The 14,701-nt window shown below is 40.8% G+C and overlaps 1 protein-coding gene across 8 annotated transcripts in view; it reads left to right on the top strand.

The window, feature by feature from the left end:
• LOC111156037 (RNA binding fox-1 homolog 1) overlaps positions 1 to 14,701 on the top strand; it is a 600,640-nt gene that overhangs the window by 491,041 nt on the left and 94,898 nt on the right. For all 8 annotated transcript variants that reach the window (XM_022516606.1, XM_022516607.1, XM_022516604.1 and 5 more), the window contains 2 exons: positions 1,391 to 1,451; positions 10,777 to 10,830. In XM_022516606.1, coding sequence (XP_022372314.1) covers positions 1,391 to 1,451; positions 10,777 to 10,830 — 115 coding nt within the window. The remainder of the gene's footprint in view (positions 1 to 1,390; positions 1,452 to 10,776; positions 10,831 to 14,701) is intronic.

The following is a 14,701-nucleotide window of genomic DNA, read 5'->3' as shown; positions in this document are numbered from 1 at the left end:
CTTTTTCTTTCCACTGCAGGGTTGACGAGGGATCCACAGTGGTGTCCAAATTGACTCAAATGGCTAAAGCAGTAGCATTCGGAAGAAAAACTGTTTATTGTTTAAAAAAAAAAAATGAGAGGTCTTTGTCACTGAAATCTTTCATTTTTTTTTTTGTTTGTTTGTTTGTTTTCATTTAAGAAGCCAGTTTGAACCTTTGCCTTCTTTCGGTAATAAAGTAAATAACCCAACAGGATTTCCTGTTAAATATCTGGCCTCTCTTCACTGAAAAAGAAAAATAATAAAAATAAATGCTAAAATTTGGATACTCAGAATCTACTCTTTCTACCACTGGATCTCCCTCAACATGGCCACAGGGTTATATTTGTTAAAACTTAAAAAAAAAAAAAATACCAGTTAAAAATGCTTTTTAGTCTTTGGAGTAAGATGTTGCATATTTTGCCTTTCGTTTTCCCGCCCCCCCTCGACGATAACGCTTAGGCCCCTCACCAAACTCTCAGTAACCATGGTAACTGTATACAAACCCATGCTGGCGATGGTGGTGAATGGTAAGTGGTGAAGTCCATCTGCCGCTTCACGTATCTAGTGCTGGTTCTCTCTCTACATATATATATACCACGTGGTATTTTTTTGACTTGTCGTATTAAGTTTTCTTGATGCTCTATTTTTTTGGGTACCGGTACGCCTGTAATTGAGTGTACGTTCGAAGCGAGCCTGGGAGGCACTGACTGGATTGAGACATGACAGTGCACATCTTACTCAGATTGTTAACTCCATATTGTGTTAAACAATGCACCCTCTCTTTTATCCTTTCGTTAGCTGTGATTTTAAAGCTTGAATGATCTTGTTAATTCTTGCGATGTCGAAGGCTCTTGTTTCAAGTGTTGAATGCTAGATGTTGCTCTCCCGACGGTCCTTCCCTCCCAACGTGTTGCACACGGCTAAATCTTGTTTGTCCCTTTTTTTTTTTTGACATTTATGTCCCCTTGTACCTTGTCTCTCCCCTCTTCTACTCCACTGCATGTTCCTTCATATGAATTTTATTTTGTGTTTAAAAATATTTATTGTTTCTGTGTTACCATGGAGTACACGCATGCTTTTAAGTCTTCAATTATGCAGTTCCTTTTAATTTGCTTTTACTGTCTCCTTATTAAACTTTTAAATGATATGACATTGCTTTATTGAAATGATTTGTAAGTTAAAATGGTTATGAAGTAAATGTAATTATAAAAATGTATGATTTTGTTATGCACCTACTGCCTTTTATAAATTAAAATGCATTTTAGTTTTTTTTTTTTTTAATAAGTAATCACAGTCATAATGCATGCAACTAATTGAACTGTGGGCTGGCCCTGGAATTTGTGCTCATTTGAGTTTTCTGTGTACGTAGGTAAATAATGCCACAGCACGTGTAATGACAAATAAAAAGACTGTCAACCCTTATACAAATGGTAAGTCCTTTACAAGAGCTCATCCCTATCTCTGTATCTCTTAAGTATCATTTAACCAGGGTGTATGTTTCCATAAGCCCTTTTCGCCTCGGTGTGGCTGCCGTGTCCTTGCTGCTGACCTGCTACAGTGAACCATGTGAATCAGTACGGTATTTTTCAGTGACTACTGAAAACAGTCTATTGGTGAGCCCTGAATATGTCAAATCACCATGTCGTACACCTGAAACTAATATAATACTGTATGCCAACTAGACTTCAATAATAATTTTTATAAAAAAATAATTTTCACAACTGGGGCAAATTTAGTTTTCAGGTCAAGCATGCCTGCCCTTCCTCCAATCTCTCCAGAATAACTCCCATTTGGGGTGAAATACAGTCATTCAAGGATCACTTGGGTCAATTACTTTGCTGTTATTATAGTAAGTTGAGGGAGGATGGAAATTTTGTTTGTTTCCTTTTTTTCTACCACCACAACCTCCTTGTTGATCCCTAGTCATTTCTGGAAGAGGGGCTTCAGAGTTTGGTTCTGGCCTTGGGTCTTCTCTGGAGCTATGAGAGTTTCAAAGTGGCTTGGAGGGTGTCTCCTGAGGACCACCATCGGGTGGGTGCAGTCTTTGCTTTTCTTCCGGTTCCCCAATGCTGTTTTGAGCCGGGTGAGGATGTTGTCACGTACTGCAGACCCCTTCAGGACAACGCATCTCTGTCCTTCCTAACCAAGAAGCCGTCTCAAAACCCCTCATGATCAGAATTCACATACATAACAAGAGTTGAGAGTGTTCTACCACTTTGATTCTTTAATCCTTCCCAGAACGCATCTCTCATAAGATACTTAAGGTGTGGGGGGCCAGCGATACTTAATGGTACCAAAAAGCTGGGAAGAATTTAATGCAGTAAATCAAAGTATATACACTAAGTGGGATACTATACCCATTAAAATGAGCCAGGTGAGGACTCTACAGAGCCCCCTAATGAATGAAAAATTTTTAAATGGAAAAGTATAGCATGATTTCAACCAAATTATGGAAGGCATTGCATCAAAATGCTAATGGTTGAGTTGAATTGTAAGACTGGAAGACATTTTCCTCTGTTTTGTAGATTTTCAAAAATGATATAATTTTATTGCTGTCGTAGAGGAAAATGTATGAAACTTTCCATTTTTAATATTTTAGTTACATGTGAAACATGGAAATATAGATTCATTCAAAAAAAAAAAGAAATAAACATTAATGAAAAGGTTAAATATATTTTGAATAATGCCACTGCCAGCTCAGTGCCCTAGCTCCCCAGAGGATACCCCATTATAGATTATTATCTGTTTTTTGACTTTGCATTTTTATGCATATATATGTAATAGGTATATATTTGTAATATACATGTTGTCATGTACACACTTTTTCTATAAATGATGTTATGGCATACACATCATTTTTAATTGGCTTTTAGATATCAATAGGGAGTTCCTTCAATTTTAATGCATAGAGACCAAACTCATTCCTTTTAGCAATTACATAACATTCTCTAAAATGGATATATGGTTTTATTCTTTTTTTTTTTAAGATGTTATTTATTTATTTGAGGGAGAGTATGAGCAAGAGAGTGTTCACAAGCAGGGGCAGTGACAGTCAGAGGGAGAAGCAGACTCCTTGCTGAGCAAGGAGCCCAGCCAATGTGGGATTCTATCCCAGGACCCTGGGATCATGACCGGAGCTAAAGGTAGAGGCTTAACCGACTGAGCCACGCAGGCATCCCGATTAATGGGTTTAGTTCTACCTTCTTTCCATACTGATTGACATTTGAATTTTGTGTTGTTGTTATTATAAACCGTAGTATTAGCATTTAGTAGTTTTGGTTTTCTTTTTTTTTTTCCCTTGTGCATTGACTACCAATTTGGCTAAGTCAGTCTGTTCTTATTTTTAAAAGGGGCACCATTAAACAGAGATATACCCTCAATATAACAGGGCTCCAGCTTGAAAGATCAGAGGAATTGTTTATTCTGCTGACCCATTTTTCCAGCTCCAACCACCCGAGACATGGCCTTAAATGGTATAGAAAGTTTCCACAACAGACTGAATGCCCAGTGCTGAAATGAAACAGATTTCTGATTTATGCATCATGAGGCCTTTCTACTTGGGTAAAAATGATAGCTCTGCAACTTGCCAGAGTTAATACATGATAACATCAGCCCCACTGTGGGGCATTTCCTGGAATGATGAAGTGGGAACCCTGTGCGTGGGCGCACATGTGCAAGGGAGTTCTAGCGTGCATGTGCATAGGTGCTCAGGTGTGTTGATGTGAGGAAACGAAGCAAGGGAAGGCAAATATTATTCCCTAAGCCGTATGGATGCATGTTTATTTTAAAGGAAGTTATTGATCAATGTCCTACCCAGGGTTGAACACTAGCCCAGTGGAATTTAGGGACACAGTTCAAAGCCCATCCATTAATAGCCAACATTCCCGGAACAATGACCATGTCGCATCATCTTAAGCATTTTAAATGTTCCGGACCCACATGAAGTCCTACAAAGAGGACATACTTATCCCTGTTTTAAAGAGGCAAAACCTGAGGCTGGAAGAGATGAAGTCATTAGTGAAGTCTTTCCCTTTTATTCTGGAGTAACAAACCTTGTGGTCATGCCTGTGTGAATGCAAGAACATCGCTTCCCCTCCATCATCTTACAGACCTGCGCACAAATGGCAACGGACCACAATAACAAAAGGATTACTAAATGTTCAGCCCCAAATGCCTGTTTTTGAGGCATAAGCATCCCACATCTCATTGCAGGTAGCCATGCATCCTGAGTTTCCGAGAATAAGTCCTGTGGGTTTCTCATCCCGGTACCTGAAAGGGAGCACTCGAGCTTATGCTGTCATGTGGACTGAGTATGGGACAGTCACAGCTGAACCGACTTGAGAAACAAATACAAATCCCAGTGACATAAAGCAGCTAGATTCTATAGGAGATACTGTGGAGACCCTTGGTAGTTCAAAGAAAAGCAGTTCTCAAAGCTTTCCAATCCATAATTTGTGAGTGTTATCACTACAAGTAACCCTTCCCATCAACTGCAATACAAGAGAAGATAATGGGGCCCTCTCAGATCCTTAACAAGAGTGACTATGTTAAAAGGGATATTGTCACCACAAAAAGAATAAAATGAAGGGAAGGAAGGGAAAGGAGGAAGGAAGGAAGAAAGAAAGAGGCACCTGGGTGGCTCAGTCACTGGGCACCTTCCTTTGGCTCTGGTCTTGATCCCAGGGTGCTGGGATCAAGCCTTGCATTGGGCTCCCTCCTCAGTGGGGAGTCTGCTTCTCCCTCTCCCACTCCCCCTGCTTGTGTTCCCTCTCTTGCTGTATCTCTCTCTGTCAAATAAATAAATAAAATGTTAGGTAGGAAGGAAGGAAGGAAGGGTGCAGGGAGGGAGGGAAGGAGGGAAGGAGGGAAAGAAAGTTACTATGTGAGATGATGAATGTGTAAGTTAGTTTGATTGTGCTGATATCTTGCCGTGTATATGTAATATCAAGTCAACAAGTTGTACACTTTAAATATGTACAAATCTTAGTTGTCAATTATACCTCAGTAAAGCTGGGAGTGGGGAAGAGAAGATAAATCAGGTCCCATGAAGTCTGGCCAAAATGAGCAAAGTTACAGTTGCCAACGTATACTTCGGGAAGTACAACTTCCTAGAGCCGTCACATTTTGAGGTCAGCTTCACATGGTGAAATGTCACTGTCAGCGCCAGCGTCACATTCGTGCGTCCCTTTAGTCACATGCCGGGCAAGAGCTCAACCAGCCACATGGCTTCCGGTGATGAGTAAGGCCAGATCCTAAACACCAGCGGGCTCTGTTATACCATCATCAAGGTGTTACATTTCCTAGGACACTTGAGCTTGGATATGAGAGAAGACTGTAGAATGACATCCAGGGTTCTGCAAACACTGTTGATCAGAGAGCTTCCCGAAGAGGGAGCTGGGCTACTTCTGTCTTGCTGATTCCTCCCCAGGACAGCAGCCCTCAGACCAGAGCTGGGGCTCATTGTACTCTCTGCAGATCAGATGTTTGCAGTGCAAAACAAGTTGCGAACCAGATTCTCTAGGATTCCCTGGATGTTGGATGTGGATTTTTTTTTTTCTCAAACAGCTTAGGAAGGATAAAAATTGGACCCAAAAAAAAAAAATAAAAATCCAAGACTATAGATAGAGAAGTAGACCTTGTATCAGCTCTGCCTTTCACTGGCTTCTGAACTATAGGCAAGTTGTGGAAACCCTCCACACACCAGTGTTCTTAAGTGGAAACTGAGCTACAGTGGGACCTACTCTCTGGGCTATTTGTGCTTATTATGGAGTTAAGTGCTCAACCTAGGACCAGGCCTACGAAATGCCCTAAAAATTTAATTACACAGTAATCTCAATAATAAGTAGTCATCTTGTTTCATTTTTGCTAGAGATCATAAATTGAATTTCCTGATAGACATACTAATTTCAGGATCAAATATTCAGATGCCAGCAGAGGCTAGGCAGGTAAAATAGATAAGCAAACAGAGAGGGTTGGAAAAACTCACGTTATTTTTGAACTATCTTCCATTTCCATACAAGGAAAAGCAAAATATTTCTCTATTAGAAGGAAAAGCAGGATGGGATAATAATCAAAGATTGCTGGCATTTGGCCTCTAAGCCATATAGGGAGCATGGGTGTCTGCAGCTTACTGGGGGCTAAGTGGTGTGATCCCTGGTCACTTCTAGCAAATTGGTCTTTGTGGGATTCGTACTCTAAAGTGGGCTATTTCTACGGAACTTTCAAGAAAACCAGAAATCCTGTATCGTAATGAAATCTGAATGTTGGCCATGAATATATGTTGCAAAAGAAAAAAAAAATAGTGGGCAAACCAAACGCAGTGTGCAACTAACTTTTCATTTTGGGCGTTACCTGGCATCTTCAGTAGATGTCTTTAGAAAGCAGTGGTATACAATTCCAGAAACCCCTGTGGTGCATTTAAGGGCACTTTCTTGAATATGTTTCTTTGCTATCCAACCCAACAAAGCCCTAGAGAAGACATGTGCAGATTTTTTGTGTGCACATTCAGACTTGACTTTTAAAATCTAATACAGCCATAGTTAACACTGGCGAGCTTAGGCAGCGTTTTTCTACGGCAAACTGGCAGATGACCTTTGAGAAGCTAAATTTGAGGAGGGGAGTGCTGATTTGGATGCAGCCCCTTGAGACCCAGCCGTAGAGGGGGTCTCTCTACAGAGCTCCTATGTCTGGTCTCTGCTCCATTGCCTTGTTGTATGGGCAGCCCTGAGAGGCTGGGAGCAGTGGGCTTTATCAGCTGTTCTCTTTTGTTGTAAGCCTCATTGTTCGGTTTAATGTCCTTGATCAAAATCTCTGAATTTGCAAGGCCTGAGGATGTACACAGACTGCCTGAGGACTTAAAACGGGGATCATTTTGTCCATCTTCCTGACAGTGCAGTCTCCCGTCTTCAGCAGGGTTATCCTAAGGGTCTCTTCCAGGTACTGGAAGGAGTCACGGGGACTAGGAGGCTATCTGCATGTGATTTACATATATATACATAAGCCTGCATGAGCTCTGTAAGTCTGAGCAGGGGTGATTCTGAGGGTCTAGATCCTTCCTTACTCTGCCTTGAAGACAGTCACCCCTAACAGAGTCCTTCTTTATTAGATGTATATCAGGAAGCAGGTCATTGGAGGTTGGAAGGAGACAGAATCCTAGCCAAAACGGAATGAGTCCATTAGAAAAAGCTCTCTATTCCTTCTGTTCCTTTAGAGCAAAACTAAGTAAATATTTATGGAGCCTTGACTATTTGCCAAATGCAGTTCTAGGTGCTGGGAATTCACATTGGACAGCACTCTTGTTCACTTTACCATTAATTTTAATGAAGGGGAATGGTTATAAAAACAATTAAGAATAAGAAAGAAAGAAGAAAGATAAACCCAAGTAGTGTTAACAGTTATGCAGAAAACAAAATAGGGAATTGAATCAGGGTATAACTCAAGGGGAAGGAGTGACATTGAGTAGTCCGCCCTGGGAAGAGTCTGGAGACCTCCATAATATCAACTGAACTTTGTCAGGAGCTGGGGAAAGTTCTCCAAGCACAGGGAGCAGTGGATATAATCCAGAATTGATCTCAAATGATCTTGGGTGGTTTTGCAAAAAATTTAAAAGCATAGTGTCACCATATTTTGGAGAGAAAGGAACCATACTATGAAATAAATGGACAGAGGTTAGGTTGTGTGGGCTTGTGGGTCAAGGATAGAGTTTGTGTTCTTCTAAGTTCAGAAGGAAGCTGTTGAATTTTGAGCAGCAGAATGGCGTATCTGATCCACTCATTTAAAATGGGCTTGACCACTAGGAATCGAGTGGGTAAAGGGAGGAGGGAGAAGAAGAGTGGGAAGAGACGGAGTGTGTTAGGACATTGTTGCTGGGTCTCATCCAGGTGAGAAATAGAAGTGTCTTGGCCTGGGATGGTGCCAATGGCGAGGAATGGAAGTTGAGAGCATGGAAATGTCTTTCAACATCTAACCAATCGGATTTTCTATAGGGTATGAGGGTAATGGGAGAATCAAGGAATTATTTATCAAGAATTTTGCTTTGAGGAGCCAAGTGGATGAGAGATGCCTTTTGCTGAAGTGGAGAGATTTGTTGAGAAGCAGACTGCAGGGAAGAAGGGAGGTAATAAGCTGGTTTTCATGTCTGTGGTGTGGATCAGAAACATCTTTGGTTTCCATACCAAAGCAGCACTGGTTAGGAAGAAGGACCAATGACAGGGAGCAGGGCAAAACCTGCAGTGGTGTTCCCATGACATTTCATTTTGCTGCTCACAGATTCCAAGTCGGTTTCTTGTGAAGGAGATCTTATCATTGACCTCTCTCAGTTAGTACTGGCAGACATGAGATATCACGTATCTCCTAATGAGGGAGCATATTCTTTGCATATTGAATAAAAGTTTTCCATGAACAGACATGGTAAGCTGGGAGGTAGTTGGTGAATAGATAGATAAGGGCATGAAGTGGCCTTCCCTGGGAAGACACTGGAGATCTAATAACACCAGGTAAACTTTGTCAAGAGACAAGCAATCAATTGATAGATAGGTAGATAGATGAATAGATGAAAAAGAGGATAGAGAAAAATGATGATAGATAGATCTATGGACAGATAGATGGATCAATAGAAGACTGATATAGATTTGGTAGAAGGCTTCAAGGAAATGAGGAGAATAAAGGCAAATGAGAGGAACGTGATTTAGGATAGTCTTAGATATCTCTGAGAAATCTGTTTCGCTGAGAAATTGAGAGACCGTTGGCATAACTTATAGTCTTTGAGAGTTCCATCAAAATTAATCAGTGGGTCCACATTCAGCAAATGGTATGTCCCAGTCTTGTGTGTAGAAGGCAATATTTAAGGGAGCTAATGAGGATGTATATAAAAAAACAAAATCTTATTTCAATAGTGACAAAAAGACCCTGTCTCCATCACCAGTAGAAGGTAGGGACGTGAGCAGAGTATAAGATGGGGATCAGAGGAATAAAGAAAAAGAGTGATAAATTCATAACTTAATTATTCACTTAATATGGGTCCTCGTATACTTTGTTCACAAACTCGAGATTTCTGTGGAGGATTAGGGAAGAACATTAAATATGTCCAGATAATCCTGAAGCTTTATTTTCAAACAGTTTGCTCTATTTTCTCTTTGATTCCATGGACTTGAAATGTGGACATTAGTCCACAGATCACAGAAATTGGGTATTTTCTTTTTTTAGGAAATAGTAGAATTTTAATTGGTCAAACTGAAGTCCTTCTCCACATCCATAAAGCACATTTTCTGAAATGTGCCAGATCATTTTTATTTTTATATCATTATAGCAATTCCTATATGACAAGATGTGGTTAATATAACAGAGGGAGGTGTCAGTGTGAAGTTTCAGAAACCGTTGGGACAACACATCTCAGAATTTTATGTCTCTTTCTGGTGATCTAAAATTGGGCCAGACGTTTCCATTAATAAGCCTCCCCGGCACGAAAGCATTGCACTTTGAAAAATCCTATCCTAAGACCATCCTGGGGGCTGTAAACTAGCTAGCTCATTCAAGTTGGAAGAACGTTCTTAGAAACAAAAAATTCTTGGAAAGTTCTAGAAAGTTCTCTGGTCTCCAGGGTCCTATCTATTGAGATATTGAGCCTCTGTCTTCCTTAGGGGATCAGTAGATTGTGGCCACCTCTTGGCTGTTCTTAGGTGCATCACTTAGGTCAGATGAAAAGATATCATATCTCTCCCTTCTGGGAAGAGCTCTCCTTGTCAGAAATACCTTCTCTGGCATCCCAACTTTTACCATTGCTTTTTCTCAGACTCATATACTAAAGGACCTCTGGTGTTTGACCTTTAGCCCAAGGACACAAGGTCTTCTGCAAAAGGCAGCGTGCCTGCCCTTCTTGGTCTTTCAGAAATTCTATATAATGGATGTTTTCATAAAACTCACCAGCAGGAGCAGGAAGTAATCACCAAACCCTGAAACGTGACCATTCTTTGGAGGTTGTTCCCTCAATGATGCCCAATGGGTATGCAATGTGCACAGCTTCTCCATTTGCAAATATTCTTGTTCGCTCTTTTCTTGAGTAAAAGTTCCTAAGGGGACAGGATTCATTTTACAGAAAATGTTCCATCCAGAACACTGGGAAAATTATAAGGTTCTATTAATCTTATACACAGGTTGTTTGAAAGTTACCTTAGATATCATGCATTGATTAAGAATTTTTATGGTTCCTGAATGCACTGAAATGTATTCCTCACTCAATCGCTAGCGGATAAATGTCATTTTCTTTGGGATGTTAAAAGCACTTCAGAATTCTCTGGGTCATAATTAGGAATGACAATTATCAGAATATGTTGCCACAAAGAATTCTGTTTATGTGAGCTTTCAGATTTTTGTGAACTTATCGGGAAGGGACATATGATGGATTATCTAGTGGTGATCCATAGAGGAAGACAAAAAAATTGAAATTATTATGGTGGTTCTAGAAAATATTGATGTGGGAGAAAATTAATTACCACAGCATTTTCAAAAAGTTCACCTGTAGCTGGTCAGTAGTTTCCATCCTATTAACTTGTGCTGGCAGCAAATCAAAAGTATAAGTCTAATTTTCGAGGTAGAGGTTTCCAATCTTTTTTATGCATTCCCAAACTATAGAGCCTCTAAATATAAAATTTAAAAAAATAAATAAATAAAACAACCCATTTGATTTGTGGTTCACTTGCAGTGGTATGAGTTGTTGAACCAAATGTGATAATAATGTTTTTGTATATTTATTTTAAGGCTGGAAATTGAATCCAGTTGTGGGTGCGGTCTACAGCCCCGAGTTCTATGCAGGTAAAGAGTTCCTCTTTGCATGGCTTCTTCTTTGTCTGTTCTAAATGTGTTTTGCCTGCCAGTAAAGAGCAGGTTTTGTAAAATAATCTGAGCCACGTAAATCCCTCTCCTAAGAAGTTCTGAAGGATTTTTTTTTTTAAGCGAAACCAAAAGAGTTTTAAACCCCTTAAAAAATAAAGGGGCATTGTGCACGTGCGTTATGCCGCACAGTACACACAGAGCTCCTTATGACATTTTACATTGATTTTGCCTCAAAAAAAAACATCAAGACTTTGTTCAAGGGCACATTGAACAAACGTAGAGCTGTTCGTGCCCATTTTATTTCGATCTGCCTGGATGTGTGTTTTAGCCACACGTTTCCATGTGGGGTTGCCTTTCTTTCTTCCTGGCAAAGCAGAGACTTGGCTCACTTATTCCAATAATGTGGCAGTGAGTTGAAATTGCCAAGAGAAGGCTTCTTTAGAAATTGAGAAAAAAAAGAAAAACAAACACAAAAAAAAACCAAAAAGCAAAAAAAAAAAAAAAAAAAAAAAAAGAGTCTTTCTTTCTCTATTAATCAGTTTTCCTTAGCAATTCCATCTCTCTCTGCTCTGCCTTCCAGGGTAGGTCTCTCCTCTTGCCCCTTCCCCGCTACCCACCAACTACCATTTGATCAGGAAATCCATGTAGGAAATCTGTTCAGCCCATTTTGGGAGCAGCACCCAGTGGTGGAGATTTGGGCTCTGCTGGGCCTGTCACTTCTGCCCGTTAGTCCCTTGCTCATTAACAAGGTTGCTTTTAACATCTTAGAACTTCAGTAGATTTGCCACATGGGTTCATTGAAAAGAACTTTTTATTTGATGGGGCCCTTGCTCTTTGATAAGGAGAAATAAATGACCAGTTGCTCCAGATTCCCTCACTTAATGACCTCTTCACGGTAAGTCCTACCCCCTGCTTAGTCCGTTCTGGGATGGCATCTGTCATTTTCCTAATCATGGATCAACCCTAGCGTCCAACAGGAACATAGGACACTTGGATGGCTACTCTAGCAGAGTAACCCACTCAGCAAAGAAAAAAAGTGGTAAATCTGGGAAGGTCCAATAGGATAGCTAAGTTCTGGACTTCAGACAGGCAATGTTTGTTCTTCGCATGTGATTATTACCATAAACCTGGGTTAACTCCAGTGACTCTCTGACCTTGAATTGGCTGTGTTGATGCTTCTGGGAGAGGAACGTGTTCACTATAAAACTTTCCATGATTAAATGGTGGAACCCACCTCACGAGAGGACACTTAGCACTAAATAAGGAACATAAACACTGTACTCAGACAGCCCAGGTTCAAATCCTGGCCCCCCTACTTTGCCAGCTGTGTGACTCTAGGCGAGTTACTTAACCTCTCTGTGCCTCAGTGTCTTCATCTGTTAAATGGGAGATGATAATAGTAACAAACTCACAGGTACTTATTAGAATTAAATGGGTTAGTATATGAAGACTAGTACACAGCCAGCACCACATAAACGCTAGGCCAATAAAAATAAATTTATGTCCCACCTCTCTGCCATAAGGGGAAATTTAACTGACTGTGCTAAATTCTGAGTAAACCTCTAAACTAAGAGATTCTTTTCTTAATCATGAGAGGACTGGTCCTTCCGTTCTCAGCTTGTCCATTTGGGGGAAGTTAATTTATGGGATCGGGGGTGAGGCAGTCTGTTTAGGGGCACAGATGTTGCTGGGGTCCATCCTTGTCCAAAGCTACAAAGAAAGGACATCCCTCCAAAGGGCACAGAGGAGGCCAACCAGCGGCTCCCATGCGTCAGCAGGCGCTGCCCGATGGAACGGGATAGATTCGAAAACAAGCAAGCACGTTCTCCGCAAGTATGCGTGCCAGGCTACGTGCCCGGTTTCTCCCCAGAGTAATGGGTCAAGGACAAGAAGCAAGAAGCCATCTGATGAGGAGGTAGGGTATAAATGTGTCACTTGGGATAGAGAGAGGAAGGACCTGTTTCTGGTCCCAAGCAGTATAGTTGCTGGCCATCTGGCTAAAGCAACCAAGAGAATCTCCTTTCCGTGGGATTTCAAACCTGTATGCCTATCAGTGGGTGTTTGAGAGGACAGTAAGACAGAAGAAACCATTCAAACTGACTTGTACATAGGAGAATAAATTAACCAGCGTGACTCTTAGAACGTTAAAGCAGCCGTGCAGATTAGCCTTGAGCCCGGCTGCAGAAGTTAGACCATGGCACTATTGAGAAAGAATAGGTTGTAATAAAGATTACTATTTACCGAGTATTATCTGTGACCAGGCACAGTTCTAAGCACTTTACCCAAATTAATGTATTTAAATCCTCATGGCAGTTTTCCAGATGAGAAAACTAAGGTAGGCAGAGTCCCTTAGCACCGAAGGGCTAAGATTTCAAGTGGGTGAGAAGCTGGCTCGATTTTGAAATCGAGAGCCTCTGGTCTTTACAACTGGGTTATGTGCTGCCTCTTTATTTTTTGTGAATATTGGAAGTTGTAATTCTTATGGACTGTGCCCTATGATGGTAGATCGGGCTACTGCTCTATGTCCAAGCCAGTCAAATTAAAGAAGAGAGGAGTAAGATAATAATTTTGGATTTTTCCAACCACCACCAACGCTGTCCCCCTCCCCTCCCCCACCACCTCCTCCATTTTCAGACGTGGTAACGGGTTGTGTCAGGGGCAGTATTAAGGATCCTGGACAACTAAATAACTATTTCTATGAGATGCTCCAGTAACCTTAAGTCTTCAAAGAAATGGGGCATGAACAAGTAAGTGTTACTTGGAAAATCCGTATGTTAGTGTTGCCGATACGTGGGCTCCCCTTACTAATCGGAAGCCTTTCTTTTTGCCGAAATTACCTGTGTATGTCGGTAAACGGAGTTCGTGACATGTGGACATGTCGGGAAATGCTGCCAGTCCAACACTCCAGGACAATTTCTTTGAAAAACTTGGAAGACCCACAGACTCTGAGGATTGAGCTAGCTTAAATGGAAAGATAAGGCCCCTGGATGGATGGAGTGCATATATGCAAATGTAGATGGGGCACGTATTCATTTCGCTTTGGAGGTATAATTACTAATATCATCCATTCGAATGCCCATGACTGAGGTTGGGGGATTCTTGGATTTCCCCAACTATAAGCATAGTCTGGATTTATCTTGCAATTTCGAACGTGCCTCAAAGCTAAAATGAAGACCTTGTCATTGATTTGCTGTGGACATTTAGCACGCCAGCCCTGTATCTGCCTGAGATAGAAAGCCAGGCTTATTAGGCACTCCTGCATGTAAGATTTTGTATTAATGACAAATATCATAATATTCCCATAGTATAATTATCGATTTTCTGAAGCTTATGCAGAATTAACAACCCAGCCTCCAATTGTCTCCCAGAACAGGGCATGAAAAGTTCACATATTTTGTAAATTAAAATCAATATTTTCAATCTCTCCTAATGGTAATTTTCCTAATTTAGTGGACTTTTCCCTAACATTTATTTTCTCTTTAATTATAAAATGGCAGGTTATTGATTTTCGTATATAACCTCTTGACGCCCTGAGTGCATTTTTATTGCTAACGCGAGGTGGGGGTGGAGAGGGCAGGAGCACCTCTTAATGAGGATCTTTAATTACTAGCTGAACAGTATTAATTTGCTTTGATAAATTATGACGCACACTTTCCCTAGTGCACACGTTCCAGGGGAAGCATTTAGAAAGCTGTTATGAAAGGCCTTTCATTTCGGGGGGTTTGTCTGAACTCTTACCGAGTCCTACCCAGAAGGATGCTTACCCAACACCCGTCTCCAGAAGCAGATATGCATAAATCAACACATCCCATGAACCCACATAAATCTTCTCCAAAGACGAGTGGGTGTT

This window comes from Enhydra lutris, unplaced genomic scaffold, assembly GCF_002288905.1.
Source record: "Enhydra lutris kenyoni isolate GAN:26980312 unplaced genomic scaffold, ASM228890v2 scaffoldscaffold45, whole genome shotgun sequence".
Classification (NCBI taxonomy): Eukaryota; Metazoa; Chordata; class Mammalia; order Carnivora; family Mustelidae; genus Enhydra; species Enhydra lutris.
This window is presented reverse-complemented; position numbering and strand designations above follow the sequence as displayed.